This window comes from Ochlerotatus camptorhynchus, unplaced genomic scaffold (genome assembly GCF_037179485.1).
Source record: "Ochlerotatus camptorhynchus isolate MF236.1 unplaced genomic scaffold, CSIRO-AGI_Acam_v1.1 ptg000176l, whole genome shotgun sequence".
NCBI classification, from domain to species: domain Eukaryota; kingdom Metazoa; phylum Arthropoda; class Insecta; order Diptera; family Culicidae; genus Ochlerotatus; species Ochlerotatus camptorhynchus.
In genome coordinates, this window is record NW_027040666.1 from 188,404 (window position 1) to 202,362 (window position 13,959).

The following is a 13,959-nucleotide window of genomic DNA, read 5'->3' on the forward strand; positions in this document are numbered from 1 at the left end:
CACCTGGAATTTTTTTTCATCCGACCTGGAAAAACCTGGAAAACTCAGGGAATTTGATTCCTTGGATTGAGTAGACACCCTGTTTATTGAAAAACTGTTCGAGTGCTCTGATGAAACCGTTAGTAAAACTTTTCATCCTATCGTTCGAACGTAAATCTTTCCATCCGGATGGAAAACAGCGTTTCTGTCTCCGGTTCATAAAAAGGGAAACAAATGCAAGGTTGTTAACTACCATGGATCCCTTCTTTGAGCGCTTGCTCAAAAGTTTCGAGATTATAGTTAAAAATGTTCTCTTTGATGCTTGCAAGAGTTACATTTCAACTGGTTCAACGTTGGTTCGCAAATAGACGCCGTATACACGGCCTTCAAGGCTGCATTCGACCGTGTGAATCATGCTATCCTACTGCTTAAACTCGAAAAACTGGGAGTATTTTCAGCCCTTGTTAGCTGATTTAGTTCATACCTATCTGTAAGATCTGTGCGAGTAAGGATCAGTTCGTCTCACTTATAGGCATTTCTCATTACTTCTGGCGTACCGCAAGGGAGTAATACTGGCCCGCTCTTTTTCTCTTTATCAGGGCGTCACAATATCAGCTTCAATCGACAAAATCGATGCGACGAAGAGACTGCTAGCTTTCTTTTTCTGTTGAAGTCGAACCGCTTTGCAGCATTCTAGAACCTCAGTCTGCGTCTACGAACAAATTTTCAATCGCTTGTCTCTCTTTCTCCCGCCGCTTCATTGGTTTTTCTTTTAAGCTTCGGTGAAGCAGACGAGTGAAAGAGCGTTCGAGTTTGATAGAATCGTCTTTCATGAAACACATCAACAGAGGTTTCATGACGTAGGGGAAATAGCTTTAATGTTGGCCTATGGATCTAAGATTGGGCCCATAGTTAAAAATCTGATATTTATCAATTTTATCTAGATGAACGCGTCATTGGGATGGTACTAATGTATATTTTTTGTCACTATTGAAATCTAGTTGACTGCTGAATTTATGTATGGGCCCAAATTAGGGGCATTTAGGCCGACGTTACGTCCATTACGACTTAGATAAGACGGAAAATTACAATATTAATTTAAAACATTTTTCACATTGCCACTGGCTGAAAGTCACTCTAAAAAAAAATGTTCTGTGAAAACTCTTGAAGATTACATGTAATATGTTTAATTTATCATCCATTCACATATTTATCTAAAAACAAGTAACGAAAACGTAACATGACGCATATTAAACAAATTGAATGACGGGTTATAAAGTTTCGGTGAAAGGGATTGAAAACCATAAGGAGGTTTCGTTTCATCTCGATAATCGACGTTACTTTCATTGAAAGTGACGAGCAAAGTAACGACGAGAAGATCCACAGCCAGCCTTTCGTTCTAATCGTGCTTCTTTTTCATTTTTGTTTTGTGCTGATAGTCTAGCTAGGCGTTATAGAAATGATGCGTTGAACATGTTGTATGAACGAAACAAATCTCGAGTTCATTTTAGAGCTTCGAAAATGTAGCTTCATTCAGTAGAAACCCGAGCAGGAACCGATAGCTAACCGATAACATATGAATATCTTAATGTGGTATGATACCTTATTTTGGTATGCTTGTGGTATAAAACTTTGTTTTGATATTATTCAGTTATCGAAATATTTTATAAAATATCAAATAAATATCAAAATAACAAAATGTGATCTTTCAGTTTTTAGACAATAACACCTCAAAGAGTTATTGTATTGGTATTAGAAGACCTTTCAAATAGCAAGTTATGGTATTATGGCATAAAAAGCGTCTTTTATCCGTCAGTTATTATAATAAGTAAATTTATTATTAGTTCGTTATTCGTAGAACATTTTTGAGGTATTATTTTTGGTAGTTTACCTCTTATGTCAGCCTCTTCAATACTATATTTAGGTTTCCAGTTATGCTATTTTCATACCTGAATTTGGTATCCATAAGGTATTTTCTCCTGCTCGGGAAGCTTCATCCGATCAATTTCAACTACAGCATATGTGCATAAACCCTTGAACGCGTTGATCTGGTTAGGGATCTTGGTGTAATATTTGACCGTGAGGTCAACTTCCGACCACATTATGAGGATGTTATTTCGAAAGCGAACAAACAGCTTGGTTTCATGTTTAAACTTGCTGACGGATTTCGTGATCCAATGTGCTTGAAATCTCTCTATTGTGCCCTAGTGCGATCTATTTTTGAATCATCAGTGCTGGTATGGTGTCCGTATAATAAGAACTGGATTGACCGCTTCGAAGCTGTGCAGAACAAGTTTGTGCGAATAGCTCTCCGGCACCAAAAATATGCATGCAAAATAGTTTGTAAATAACAAACAATTATATTTTGATGCCAAAAGAATACCTGTGTGGGATTGTGGGCTAGGGATTGATACCCTGGAGAAAAGAAGATTCAACATACAAGCTGTCTTCGTTTCAAATGTGTTAACTAATGAAATTGACACCCCAGTTATTCTCGCCGAATTGAATTTGTATGTACCGCAACGGCCTTTGAGAGGCGTAACTTCCTGCATTTGGCCAATCTTAATAGTCGTTATAGCTAACATAACCCGATCCGGTTTATGTATACTCGGTTCAACAAAGTCTTTGGACAATTAGATTTCCATTCTTCAGTTGACAATCTGCAACGCCGTTTTAGGACACATCGGAAATGAAACCACTGGAATATGACCTTTTTTGATATATCTGCATCGATATTCTAACAGAGATTGTTAGAAGCTGTATCAGTAACAAACTGCACCTGTACTGCGAGCAAATTCCGTTTTGGGAAATGCAGACGCCAGCCACAGGATGAATTTGTTTTTACTGATTTGACTTTTTTTTGCTTGTATTTAGTATTAAGTGTGCAATCTATTTTTATTTGTATTATGTACATGTAATGGAAAAAAAATTGTTTTTTTTCACCTCTTTGAGTGGGACTGATGATAGGTCTACGCAATGAGGCTTTTCTTTATCGCATCCCTCATTTAAATAACACAGTTAGATGCGGTTGAAGCAACTAAATAAATTCCAGGAGATATTGGAAGAATATTCCAGTGGAAGTCGTGATAAACATTTAAATAAAACTGGAAATAGCTTCGGTAGAAAGATGTAATTAAGTTTTAGGAAAAATTGGAAGAACCTTCCTGGGATAAGCCCAAAAAAATGTCAGCAGACATTTGCAAAGGAAGTCAAAAGAAACTGCTATGATAAGTCAGATAACTCTTTCAAATGGATTAAAAATAAACTTCTGGAGTTAGTTAGAAGAAGCTCCTAAAGGAAGCCTCTCGCACCAGGGATTTATAGGAAGTACAGACATTTTATTACATTTTTAAACTACTTCAGTCATTTTGCAATCGAAGAATCTTGAACAAACAATTTCTGTTTCGATATTTTTCATACAATTTAATTGACAGACAAATTGATTAAAACTCTCCCGTACTTGATATCAAATGAGTCTTCGAATAAAGGAGGATATCGAGCTACGGAGGTAAATTTAGGAAATATGTATGCATGGAAGAAGTCGTCGAAGTATCCTGGATTTTCAGTTATGAATATTGAGTTAGTGAGACATCGAGTAAGAGAGAGAAGGAGCGAAAGTTGACTGCATGAAATGAGCGGAATTTGACTGTCATTTAACTTAAAATACAATTTAATATGTGACTTATGGCTCTTGGCCGATGGAGTTGAATCCTAGAAAATGGAAAAAAAAAATGTGGTTTCAGGGGTTCACCCAACTCTACTGGTCAATTCCACGAAAAAACATTTTCATCTATTTTGAAATCCCACACAGTTATGCCGTTTTATCAACATTCTTAGTGAAATTGCTGTTTTACTTTATGATTTTACTGCATATTTTGTCAGTGCCTTTTCAATATTTGTCTGAATACTTTTCATTATGAAGCTTTTAAAAAATTCCATATTTTGTGAAATTTTCCAGTTGGACACTTTAAGTTTGTGAAAATTCGTACAACCAATGTTTGAACCTTACTCTCAAAAACATTTCTAGTAATTAAGAATTAATTTGTGATTGTGATTTAAATTTGACCAAAATAATAACTCTACCCTTATCAAAGACAATTTTTTTTGGTCTTAAACAAAGAACAAACAGCAAATAGTAGATAAGCTTGTTAACATTTGTACACTATGTAATTTTTTTACCTGAGAGATGAGTACTACCCGAGCAGGAGAAAATAAATAGTGAATACCTAATTCTGATCTGAAACCAAAATTTGGTATTGACCAGCATCACATAAGACATACCAAATTTATGTATCGAGATATTTGTTCCTGCTCGGGTATTCAACCTCAAATAATAATTTCAAAGAAATCTATGTCACAGAAAACATTTGCGCGGTAACATTTCTTCAGGCCACACGTCCATTAGATTGTTTGAAAAACGTCGCACCGTCGTATTCATTGACTATAATCCGGGTAATCGCTGACTTTGAAAAACATTTGAAATTTTTCGAAATAATGATTTTATGTCAGTTTTAATTTTCATTTTGATCGTCGCTCCCCTAAAAATGATTTTGTGTAAATTTATGCCACAACCTACTTTAATGTATCTGGAATCGTTGCCGCTTCGCCTTCATGGCACGGAATAAGTCAAATTGGTTCATATTAAAAGTGTCATCCAGTTTGCCTAATGGATGCGAATCATCGTCGCCAAGGGATCGGTCAATCTCGTTAATAAATTATTATCAGCACTAATAATATGTGACCGAGAGAGGATTTGCCACTAGAACCCATCACCACCGCCGCCTATGGCAGAGGTTAAACTTGTGCAGTGGCATGGAAATTGTTTCCAGAAGCACTGGTTGATGATGGTGTATGGTCAGAATTCAGGATAACAGTGCAATATCATATATGCAAATTATAACGACATTTGTGGCTTTTGACTTTAACCGCAAGCATCGGAGATACTCCAGTGCATTGCTCGTTTCCGTTCGATTGAATAATTAATTGGTTTTATATGTGCCGGGTGTCACTTTCTCAGCTTTCTCAATGTCCCCCTCTCTGATTCCTGGGTCTGGGTGCCCTCGATTGAGTTCAATAGAACCGTCAAATTGGATGGCATGTTATTGATGCGACTGGTAACGGATGAAGTCATCAGTCAGACAACGTAGAGGGCACCACAGTGAAAGTAATTAAAATCAAATTAAAATCCTTACGTGTTTCTTGTTGTCCTGGTACATGTGTCCGAGGTTCTCGATCACCTTTTCGTCGCTCAGATTCTCGAAGGGTTGCTCCCGGGCGAACGTGAGGATTTCCCACAGCGTCACGGCAAACGACCACACGTCGGACTTTGATGTAAATTTACCCTGTGTGCGTGGTGAAAATTCAATTAATTAGCAGGCGTATGGTGTTGTCCAAGATTGAGCGTCCCCAGTTCATCCTTATCTATTGGTCACTTACCATTAGTACGCTTTCCCATGCCATCCACCGGATTGGCATCGGTTGTGATTGTCTTCCTGCGCCCTCAAGGTGACAGTAGTCTGCAGGATATGCAATGCGGTTTATCACAGTTCCTAGTGTACAGATTTTTATCTCCAGCTGTGGTCCTACTAAACAACTCCTGCGAAGCGAAACAGAGGGTGTAATTTAATTAGAGAATGGTTTGACACTGCAAAATCAATTATCTGGCAAAACTATTGATGTGTGTATTGCGGTTCGGTCAAATCGCACGAGTTCTATCGTGGTTACATCGATATTTGATGATTGATCTTTATTGTCACTCTCATTTTCGTCATTAGTAGTAAAATGAGTTTTGATTTTGATTGAGGTGTTGTATATGATGTTTCATTTTAAATGATTTATAGCTCGATGGTTGTTCATCTTTGGATTTAGATCTTTTATATATAAATTTTTCGTTTGAAAACTAGTTGCCCCCTTAGAGTCATATTTAGTTTAAAATCAAGACTATTGTTTGAAAAGGTTCCAACTCCATTTTGTAAACAAACGAAGTCCGCCAACGCAAACCAACAAAAGTAACAGGTAGGGGAAATTCTCCTCTACCCGATTGTGTTTTAGAATGTAGGTTTTGATTCGCGAGAAAATGGCCTCACAAGGTTTGTTTACAGATAATACAGATTCTAACGATTGCTTTGACGAGCTTCTCATAATAATAAAGTAGATTTGACAACATAAATTGTTATTTCATTTAAGTAACATTCAATAGTATTCAATATCAACATTCAATCAAACTATCATAGGGTTGCTAGGGTTGCTGTCATTCACTTGAAAGTGATATATTTAAATAAACTGAGAGTCAATGAATCAATAATTTGTTTTTTCAACATTGAGAAATAAATTAAATTTTCAGAAATTTTTAAAGAAATTGCCAACATTTAGGTGCAACTGCGTATGTTAATAACTCTTTTTTTTGTCATTTCTGCTGAACATACACTTTGCATAAGGATGTTAGCATCTGATTCGGATTCAAAGAACTAAAATTTAATAAAAACAAGATTTAAATGATTTACTCAAAAGTCATTTGAGGGGTTGATCAATATCATTCCATATCGATATTTTCAAATTCTAAATTTCAAAAATGTTCTAAAAATAAACATAATACTCAAAATGATAAGCAATCCTGCTGAATGATAGCTTCTAATTTTAATACCATTAGTTTGTCAATTTCGTTTAATATAGAAATTTAATTTACCTTAAAATGTGATCAATTTGCCCCCCGGATTACGGTACCTAGAATTATTTATAGTTTTTTGGCAGCTAGCTAGCTTCAGATTGCGGCACCAAGAGCGACATATGTATATGATTTAAGAAGGTTAGGGCTGTTTTTGCGAGGTAATGAAATATTTAGAGATCAAACCAGATAATTATATGTACACCCAAAAAATAAGATATTTTTACTTGTATGTCAAATCTGTGCACTCATATGCCGGTGAAACATGCTGCGTACCAGTGGAGAACACTCGGTTACATATCAACCGGTGTCTGCGGAACATGATTCGTGCCTGGTGGCCTCGGTGTTCGGGTCTTAATCACTGCACCAATGCATGCATCTTTTGTGATATGTCCGTGTCCTTTGTTTAGTGCATTCCGTAGTACCTCATTACTATGTAAAAGTAATTATGTATTTGTTTCCACCAATCAAAATAGGTATTCATAGCGACAAAAACAAATGTTTCCAATTCCAAAACCAAGGCTCATACATAACCGTCAACAAGAAGAGCTTAAGGCCAGAATTCGATGTGGTAGATCTTATACCAGTAACGCTGGTAGATCACGTTACTGGGTCGTTGATGATAATTGCAAGCAGCTTTAGTCCAGGGGCTATATGGTGACAGTTGTATTGTAGATCCAGCAACCCATTTCAGAATGTCTGGAGAATCAAGCACATTCCGAGGTCACTTTCTCATAGGCCCCGCCTGTAAATACTATAGATTTCAAATGGATAATGTCAACACATTTCCAGATCTCGAAACACGGTATTTCTAAATCTGGCACGCATTTAGTAATAGAACGAAATATACTTTTCTTAATAAGAACGAGCTCACCAAACTCCGGTATAGACAAAATCCTTGTTGTTCACTTGTGGTTAACAATAAAAAAAACCTCTCTTTAATGGCATTATCCCACCCAAAAATACCAAAAGTTTTTTTGAAACGCGAAACAAACCCGAGTTTAATAATATGTGCAGAAACATTCTCTTGCACCGAATCAAATGCAGCACTCAACACTGAAAACGAGACATAAAACACGCGAAGATAACCTGCAACTCTTTCTTTGCCTCTCGGATATTGTCCGGAAGGCTAGCAGTTAGCAGTATACAATACTTCTGCGACCGGAGGCGGAGCACCGAAACAAAAACCGGCCAAAGCATAAGCACGACGTGACGGCAACTTAACTAGGCGACCCTACCTATGTTACCGAATTTTTCACAATTAATTACAATATTATACATTAGCTGATTGGCACCTTTCAATAAAACTAGTTTAATCGTAAAAACGGATACTTTACTGCTTTGGTTGAAACCATTAGGAAAACACACCAAATCTAAGGACTGCGAAAGCATATCCAACCATTCGCTGGAAGCGCCTACTGCGCACTGCTCGATGTCATCAGGAGCAGATATCAACTGAAATTCAAGAATAAGGTGGAGGTGTGTTGGCCACGGTCAGGGGTGGATACGAAATCTGCAAGCAAGCGATGGATTGGAACCCGGCAGGACACCGCAGCAGAGGCAGACCCAGGGGTATTCTCAACATGGAAATCAAACACGTCGATAGGAATTTGACCTGGTCTCAGATTAAAGCTAACGTAAGCAGCCACCCAGGATGGAAGGTCCCTTGGCCTTTTGCAGCACTGAAAATGCCTAGGATACTTAACACATACTGAGAAGCGTATACACATGATCAGCAGGGCATGAGACTGAGAAATAACGGCAACCGGTGGGATTTGGACGATCCCCACTCTCACTCTCATTTCCTATTGACAATGTTAATCTGAAACGCGTGATAGTCAGTATCAAGGGCCACACACATTGGATCCAGATCTGACGCGTTGAGGCGAAGTGTTGTCTAATAGTACGTTCAGACTACAGCTGATATCATGTAATATAAGCTATCTTGCAATGAGCACTCATACATAGGATTTCTAGTGAAAACTAGATGTATGAGTGCTCATTGTAAGATAGCCTATTTTACATGATATAAGCCATAGTCTGCACATGATCAATAGGAAATGAAAATGGGGACCGTTCCTGAATTAGATCTGGTATCCAGGGATGAGTTGATGGCGGACACGTCATTAGCCAAATATTGCGCGTATCCGAAATATAATTGATAATGTGCCCGTTAAATGAATGAGATTTGTGGGTTTAAATCCCACCGGTCACGTGATTTTGTTGTTGTTGAACATTGCTCATGCTCATTTTCATGTCCTGTTGATCAGCTGTGTTTCAGCTTCTCTGTATCTTTTCCCTAAAAACTAATAAACTGTTTACTAAGGAGTATTTTAAATGTAGAATAGACTACCTATCTGCAAATACCGTTGTACCGTTCTTTGCGGATGGAGTTTTAGTCGGTATTCTTTTATCTGGATATATTGGCACATGGTTTTTGGTAATAAAGATACCATTTATGGTCAGTATTCTTACTACAAAATATAACACAGTTAAACTTCATCTGCAAACCACGATATCTCTCTGTATCTTAACGTGCTAGATTCCTAACAGTACGTTCAGCCTATAGCTGATATCCTGTAATATAGGCTGTCTTGAAATCCAAAGTCATACCTATGATTTCCGGTGAAAATTTGACGTATAAGTTATTATTGCAAGACAGCCTATATTACGTTATACCAGCCATAGTCTTAACGTACTATAAGGATCTGACTTCAGCCAGGAGCAATTGAGTTCAAAATGGCATATTCGATATTTTTCAATAAATCATAACACTAAAATCCCTTCCAATCAAAATGGCAACTGAGACACACGCTTTTCATTAAAAATTCCAAAAAAGGGGTTTAATCTTAAATATCAAAATATGACCCTCTTCAATATTTTTGAACATTTTTCGTATAAATGCTTATGAAATTCGCATTTTTTTTATATATCAAGTTGGACACTTAAAAATTATCAGCAATCTAGAACATCAACTTACGGTAAAATTTTAGATCAATTTGATTCAATTTTTTTTTTGTAATTTTATGCTAAAAAAAAATCATAGACTTTTAAATTCTGTGCTAAAATTTACAAAAAAAAATGTTCATCAAAACCCGCAACAATAATGTATTTTTTTTAACATTCTTGTTAAAAATTTTTTATAAAAATATTGAAGAGGGTAATTTTTTGGTATTTAAGTTTTCAAAACTTGTTTGGGTTTTTCCCAAAATTACTTGATCTTTTTAACCGTTTTTTATGAAAAGCAAATATTTTTTGGTTTGGCATTAACTCAACTCGCACAGATTTTCATACTGTACTCAACTACAGGTAGTATTATTTGTTTGTAGACAGCAACCATATTTTTCAGGGACGGGATGGACTTTTCGTTGATAATCAGATACAGTTATCTTATCAAGATGATAATCCTTATAAAAATTTTATCAATAAGCGCCCTGAAAATCAGCTTGCTGTCTATTTTAAGCCTGAGGTTGGCTACCTTTTGTAGGAAAGTGATGCTGTGTAATCATAAAAATATAAACAATAATAAAATATAAAATAACAAATAAAATTAAACTTACTGTTTATTCACATCTGTTTGTGTCCTCCGAAAATTGAATGATTACGATTGGTTGACGGCTTAATCAGTAGCAGAGCAAATACTATAAAAGCAAGCATTTTCATTTTTCTCGGCATTCAGCGCTGGATGGACACAGCAATTGACTACGACGTCCTACCGGAGTCGTTCGAAGAAATCGATCGGTGTCTGCAAACCATCGAAGAGGTGATATCCCGTGCCAGGGAGCAACACGTACCAGCATCCAGACAGGTGAGTCATACTCTGAACCTTGACAGCCTAACCAAAGATCTTATCAGGTTCCGTAATAACATTTGTAGGCAGCTCCAGCGTTCTGGGCTGCCCAATTTGAAGACCAATGTCAATAGACTAACCAAAATTATCCAGGCTAGGATGGTGGAACTCAGAAATAGTGATTTTGCCAACAAGATTCGCTCTCTCCCAGATTGTGCACAACCATTTTGGAAGATGACCAAAATTTTAAAAAATAAGTCGAGACCGATCCCTCCATTTTCCTCTGTTGACCGGAACTCGGACTCATCCCTACTCATAACCCCAGTTGAAAAGGCTAATGCTTTTGACCAACATTTTGTGATTTCACATAATCTTGGCCAAACCATGGTGAGCCCCCATGGGCCTGCCGTACTGGAGGCAATGTCTAGAGTCGCTGACACCCCCGTAGTAGTGCATGATGATAGTAGAATATCGGCTGATGAGGTGATAGCAGCTGTTAGAAGCACTAAAAACATGAAGGCCGCGGGTATGGATGGTGTAGTCAACCTCGAGTTGAAAAACTTGAGTATTGACTTCTTACCGTTATCTTCAACAAATGTTTGGAGTTTGGCTACTTCCCTGCATGCTGGAAGTTAGCCAAAGTGATTCCAATACGCAAGCCTGGTAAAGATCCGACCAGTGCCAAAAGCTATCGCCCCATCAGCCTCTTGTCCTCCATCTCGAAGCTATTCGAAAAGTTGATACTCAGCCGTCTGCTGGTGTTTTCAAATGATAATAACATCTTTCTCAAAGAGCAATTCGGGTTTAGGAAAGGCCACTCTACCATCCACCAACTCGCACGGGCTACTAACATCGTCAAGCGGAACAAGTTGAGAAGGCGTTCGACAATGTCTGGCATGATGGCCTAGTGTACAAGCTGCATCGATACAACTTTCCGATCTACCCCATGAAGATCATCAAAAACTACTTGTCGTGCAGATCATTCCAGGTCTACTTAAACAATGTCCCCTCTGATACGTTCAACGTTGATGCAGGGGTCCCTCAGGGTAGCCTTCTTGAGCCTATGCTATTCAACATTTTCACGTCAGACGTTCCTCCCCTGCCGGGTGGTGGTATCCTGTCCGACTATTTCAAGACCTGGAAGATTTGTATCAATGCAGCTAAAACACAAACCATTCTGTTTCCACACTCGAATTCACTTCGGCTTGTTCCACCTGCTAACGTAAAGATCCATCTTGATAGCAGTCCCATTGAATGGTCGAGTGAAGTAGTCTACCTTGGTCTCACCCTCGATAGCCAATTGCTATTCCGATCCCATATGAACAGGAAGTCTACTCTGTTCCTCAAAAACAAGCTTGCTGTCCACAAGCAGATCATTCTGCCGCCTATTGAGTATGGTATGCCAATCTGGGTGAGTTGTGCTAAGTGCCACCACCTAAAGCTTCAGAAGATTCAAAACAAGATCCCCAGAATGATCCTTAACAGTCTACCGCGAACTCGTAATTCTGAGATTCACCACCTGGCCGGTCTTCAAACACTCGAGGAGCGAAAGACTTCCACGCTGGAAAGGTTCAGAGTCGCCTGTCTGCGTTCAAACCACCAGATCATTCGTGATTTGGCAACGTAGTTCAAGTAGTTAGGTAGTGTGTAGGTGTGATCAAGTAGGTAGGTTATCAAATTTTTAAATTCAAACGAAAACAAGCCCTTTAAAGGGTATCCTGTAAAATAGCGCCAAACGCAATCATCACATTAGAATAATTAATTAACTAGAACAAAGATGAAGAGCCAAAGGCTAACCAATTGAAATGTAAAACCAAATGTTGAAACTTAAAAAAACAACAAATAAACGTAAATTTTACTTCTACTTTTCTCGGCATTCGATTGGCAGACGGCGAGAAGAACACATCTCCAGAGTAGCAACAGTGCAAGATAAAAGTAGCAGCAGTGTCCCACCCGGGCTCATTTCGATTGGCAGACGACTAGGAGAGCAGATCTCTAGAGTAGCAGCAGCGGCACCACATTCCGTGGCCGACTCGAATGGTGAGCAGCACACTTCGGCAAGCTGAGGGTTTCCTTGAGTTTGTCTCGCGGCCCAAAGCGATCTGCAATCTCCATCCAGCGGACTCCCAGTATACCCGGACGGTGTTACATTCCATGGCGAATCTGATCGACGGACGGTGAGGAAAGCAGCAGCCGTGCCATATTCCCTGGCCGACTTGAACAGTGAGCAGTACGCTTCGGCCAGCTGAGGGTTTCCTTGAGTTTACCTCATTCGGGCAGTACCACACTCCCGTGGCAGCTGAACACCCAGTAAGGCTCCCTTGGACTTGAGACATCCCACATCTGACACCATGGAGCACCATCATTTTGTGAAGGCACGCGAAAATCACGACACCTCTGTAGACCATTCCAACAGTGAACCGTTTAAGCAAATTTTGTAATTCTAAGCCGCAACAAGTCTGGGTGATTGATTAGGGAAAATGATAACCTGGGTCTTCGCCACGTTGATACGGATTTTCCAGTTGTTGAAATACTCAGACAGGACATGTAAGCCTTTCTGAAGTTTGGCAGTCGGAACTCTGTTGACCCTTTCCTGGTAGACAATGGATGGATCTGTGAATATCGGAGGTGAACATATTGAACAGGATAGGCCCAAGTATACTTCATTGAGACACACCCACACCGATGTTGAAGGCATCTAATGTGATTCCGTTCAGAGACACCTGGACCGTCCTGCCACAGAAATAATTTTGGATGATACCCCACACAGTTCGAAAAAGTAGTGTAAATTTCTTTCACATAAATGGAGCGTCACATATCATATAAGTTTTCATTATATATCATGTAAAGTTCTGAGATATTACATGCAATGTAGCAAATATTGTATACAAAAGCCCATTGTTGACACACATTGTCAAACGCTTTCCAACGTATAACAATTTTTATTGCGTAAAACGATAACGTTCTGCAAAAGCTTGAGCATTTTTACGGAGTGCTAGATTTATATTGTAAACATAAAAGTTTCCAGTATGCCGCATTTCGTTTGATAATATTACCTACTTGAGTCAGTTGTTGAGTATCCAGCCGACCGTGTCGAAAACCAAGCTGATCCTCGAGCTAGATGTTATTTTCGTCGGCAGATGTTAATAGTCGTCGATAGACTGCTTTCAACCTGAGAGATGGCTGATAGGTCGGTAAGCGTGACTGCTTTGGTCACGTCGTCCTTTGGAAGGGAAGCAAATCCATTGATCTCAGTTCATTTGTTGATGGGTTCGATGTATAGGGTCCAGGTGTTGAGTCACATAATTTAACTTATTTATAATTCATAAACGTGTAAATTAACCTTAATGGCATTCCCTTTCCTTATCTCACTTTCGAATGTAAAGATTATTGAAATCATGTTGTTTCTGGATAAATATAATCCTGAATTATGTATACTGCCATATTTGATCAAACTCAATTTTAAAAGCTTTTAAAACCGGATCCTCAAAACAAGGCTTAGACAATGTCTATGGCTTACAGTAAA

The 13,959-nt window shown here is 38.5% G+C and overlaps 1 protein-coding gene across 3 annotated transcripts in view; it reads right to left on the minus strand.

Moving 5' to 3' along the window:
• Ddr (discoidin domain-containing receptor 2) overlaps nucleotides 1–13,959 on the minus strand; it is an 819,413-nt gene that overhangs the window by 28,147 nt on the left and 777,307 nt on the right. For all 3 annotated transcript variants that reach the window (XM_065222576.1, XM_065222577.1, XM_065222578.1), the window contains 2 exons: nucleotides 5,416–5,575; nucleotides 5,172–5,321 (listed from right to left, as the gene is read on the minus strand). In XM_065222576.1, the coding sequence (XP_065078648.1) occupies nucleotides 5,172–5,321; nucleotides 5,416–5,575 (310 nt within the window). The remainder of the gene's footprint in view (nucleotides 1–5,171; nucleotides 5,322–5,415; nucleotides 5,576–13,959) is intronic.